This window comes from Ipomoea nil, unplaced genomic scaffold (assembly GCF_001879475.1).
Source record: "Ipomoea nil cultivar Tokyo-kokei standard unplaced genomic scaffold, Asagao_1.1 scaffold3256, whole genome shotgun sequence".
Classification (NCBI taxonomy): domain Eukaryota; kingdom Viridiplantae; phylum Streptophyta; class Magnoliopsida; order Solanales; family Convolvulaceae; genus Ipomoea; species Ipomoea nil.
This window is the reverse complement of record NW_017619684.1, coordinates 184,636-188,302: the sequence shown is the minus strand read 5'-3', so window position 1 is coordinate 188,302 and position 3,667 is coordinate 184,636. Positions and strand designations below refer to the sequence as shown.

At 34.8% G+C, this 3,667-nt stretch overlaps 1 protein-coding gene across 1 annotated transcript; it reads right to left on the bottom strand.

The window, feature by feature from the left end:
• Positions 1 to 1,862: 1,862 nt before the first annotated feature.
• LOC109169178 (putative F-box protein At3g52320) lies at positions 1,863 to 2,918 on the bottom strand. The gene has a single exon (XM_019318041.1). It carries the CDS (start codon positions 2,916 to 2,918, stop codon positions 1,863 to 1,865), a length of 1,056 nt encoding a protein of 351 aa, XP_019173586.1.
• Between the last annotated feature and the right edge of the window lie 749 nt (positions 2,919 to 3,667).

The window sequence follows — 3,667 nt, the reverse complement described above, 5'->3', positions numbered from 1 at the left end:
ATTATAAATCAATATATTTTATTGGGAATAGAGATTTTGTAGGAATTGGGCGGGAAGTTAAAATTTCAGGATTTTGTTTTTATATATAGTATAGATTGCAATAGGAATTGTATTACACTATTTTATAATTTTAGAATAAAATTTTGACCCAGAATTATTGTACGAATGAGATAGTAGAAATAAATATATTTTATTGGGAAGAGAGATTTTGTAGAAATTGGGCGGGAAGTTAAAATTTCAGGATTTTGTTGTTATATATAGTATAGATATAGATTGCAATAGGAATTGTATTACACTATTTTATAATTTTAGAATAAAATTTTTACCCAGAATTATTGTACGAATGAGAAAGTAGAAATAAATATATTTTATTGGGAAGAGAGATTTTGTAGAAATTAAAATTTCAGGATTTTGTTTTTATATATAGTATAGATAGATAGTATAGATATAGATTATAATTGGAATTGTATTACACTCTTTTATAATTTTAGAATAGAATTTTTACCCAGAATTATTATACGATTGGGAATGTAGAAATCAATACATTTTATTGGGAAGAGAGATTTTGTAGAATTGGGCGGGAAGTTAAAATTTCAGGATTTTGTTTGTATATATAGTATAGAGTATAGATAGTATAGATTTCAATATGAATTGTATTACACTATTTTATAATTTTAGAATAGAATTTTTACCTAGAATTACTGTACGAATGGGAAAGTATAAATCAATATATTTTAATAGGAAGAGAGATTTTGTAGGAATTGGGCGGGAAGTTAAAATTTCAGGAGTAGGAATTGGGCGGGAAGTTAAAATTTCAGGAGTTTGTTTTTATATATAGTATAGAGTATAGATTGCAATAGGAGTTGTATTACACTATTTTATAATTTTAGAATAGAATTTTTACCCAGAATTATTGTACGAATGGGAAAGTTGAAATCAATATATTTTATTGGGAAGAGAGATTTTGTAGGAATTGGGCGGGAAGTTAAAATTTCTGGAGTTTGTTTTTATAGATCTTTTACCTTCAGTTGGTGTCAGTTGACACCGTACATGTAGCTATCATATTATATGTACAAAACAAAAACTATTAACTAATATGTTAACGGAATATGATGAAATTCACAGCAGAATTGAAGGAAAACACGATGGGAGTGATCGCACTAAAGAAAAATTGAAGGAGAATGGCTGAAAATTATCGTGGAAGTTGACCTGGCCTAAAATTTGAAAATTATATATCGTGGAAGCTGACCTGGCCTAAAATTTATATTTTTTTTTGAATGCTACTGACTCTATTACAATGTTGTAATTAACCTACTTTGGATCCAAATAACTCCTCCACTAGGCTCAAACTCATAACTCAAACTCATAACCTCTCATATGAGAGTCCAACCCAGATGTCGTCATTAGACGACAAGGTCTTGGCTCAAACTCATACAATGTTGTATCGGTTCATAACTACTTTATCAAAGAGACTCTATTACAATGTTGTAAGTAACCTACTTTGGAGCCAAATAACATCTCCACTAGGCTCAAACTCATAACCTCCTCTCATATGAGAGTCCAACCCAAATGTCGTCATTAGACCACAAGGTCCTTGCATCATTGTTTTATATATAAACATTAAAAAAGAAAAAAAAACATAACTAAATAATATTAATAAACTATACGCCAAAAAGGATAGATACATTTGGTAGACCTCCAAAAAATAAAAAATAAATCCAAACTTTCATAGGTCAAAAATTATATCAAATATGAAATAATAATTTTTCCTCTTAGGAAAGTTTGTATTTTGGTGATTAAGAAAGGATCTCTAAGTGTGAGGGAAATTACATAAATAATTTGCAAGGTGATCATATTTCCTCCTAGGCATCCACCTTTCCTGATTGCATTCCTTTTAACTGCAAAATTGAGGGTTTAATGCTTAGTTCCTCCTTCATAACCCATGGAAGATATACGCTTTCATGCCAACGCCAAAATATATCCCCACTCAACTTCCATGCTGCTACATGTTTCTTTGTGATGTATGACATTGGATAATCCTGGGTAAGAGTAGATGCAAGATCGACTGTAGCCTGGGTTTTAAAATTAACCCACTCGTTATTGCTGCTATTCATGAGAATCCAGATTTCGATTTGATTTCCATCACGGTGGTGTGATGGGAAAAAAGACAGATTTGAATTCCATTCTCTAGGTATCACACTCCGCCAAGGATAGAAGAGATTTTCTGGGATTTTAATAATTTTAATGCTCTCATCCTCTGAGTCCACCATAAGAATGTTCCTGTGGTCGCCGTCCATTGTGATGACATGGAAAATCTTTTGAATACTCAGAGGGAAAACCATCGGCTTCCGGTCGGAGTTGCTAATGCGGTGTATGGGGTTGGGTGGGGAATTCTTGAGAGGTCTCCACTCTGCATCAACGCCCACAGTTAGTGCTCTAAATCTTCCCGACAAAACTGATCCTTCCGACTCCTCCCAGAAACTTATCACCTTGCATTCGTTAATACTTTTTGCGACGAAGAACATTCTGGCCACTACCCAAGCTGGCGATTCATCGCCGACCTGGAGATCCGGCAAGTATACCGTTTGCATGGTCGCCGGATTCCTTATGCGAAACCTTCCCGGGGGATCTAGACGATGATCCTCCTGCTCTAACAGTAACCCTTCCTGTATATCAATACAGGAGAATTCCGAACAAAACTGATTTATGTATTCTTTTTGATAGTAGCAAGCCATAGCGGCGCGGCGGTGATGCTTTTCGACGAAGTGATCTTGCTGTATGAGTTGGCCCCACTTCTTGCAGGCGCACTTGAATCTCAGTACTGATTCCACCGGCAACCAGCTCAGGATCTCGGCGACCATCTCTTCCGGCAGCGACGGTGATGCATCGGATACCCTCCTCTGCTTTTCTTTCGACATTGTAGTGCAAACGGAAGACGCGGTGCGGTTGGAAGGAATTATACATATTTATTGAAGCAGATCTGATCTGAGATTATATTGTTTATGTTTAGGAAAAGGATTCTTAGGAAACTAGGAAACCACAAACAACCATTTCTTCGTTCTAAAGTGGAACTTTGTAAATTTTTATTGTGGTAGTTAATACTCCATAGTATTTTTTTTTTTTTTTTAAAGGAAACTAATAATTTTATTTTTATTATTTACAATCTTCCAAAAGGCTGAACCCCAACCCTATTTTTATTATTTACAATGTCTATACATATAGTTTTTGCATACTATTTCACCAGATAATTTTTTTTTAAACTAGTATTTTCACTCGTGCGATTCACGGAATGAAATTGTTGTAATATATTAAGAATATTTAATCGATATATAATTATTTAAGAGTTAATTTCACCAGAGGTCGCTTACTCCTCGCCACTTATGGCCGAGGCGCTCGCATGTAAAGAGGCTCTATCATGGTTGAAGGATCGGGGAGAACAGAATGTCGAGGTATATACAGACTGTTTGACACTACACCACTATCTTACTACACCAACCGTTGTGTTGCGCACATATCTAGGCTATGCCATTGATAGCTGCAAACTTATTGCACCTTTGTTTCAGTCTTGTTCGTTCCATTTAATTCCTAGATTAGATAACTATTTAGCTAATGCTTTAGCTACTACGGCTTACCAGCAATCTGCTGCTATGTATTGGGATCTGCTCCC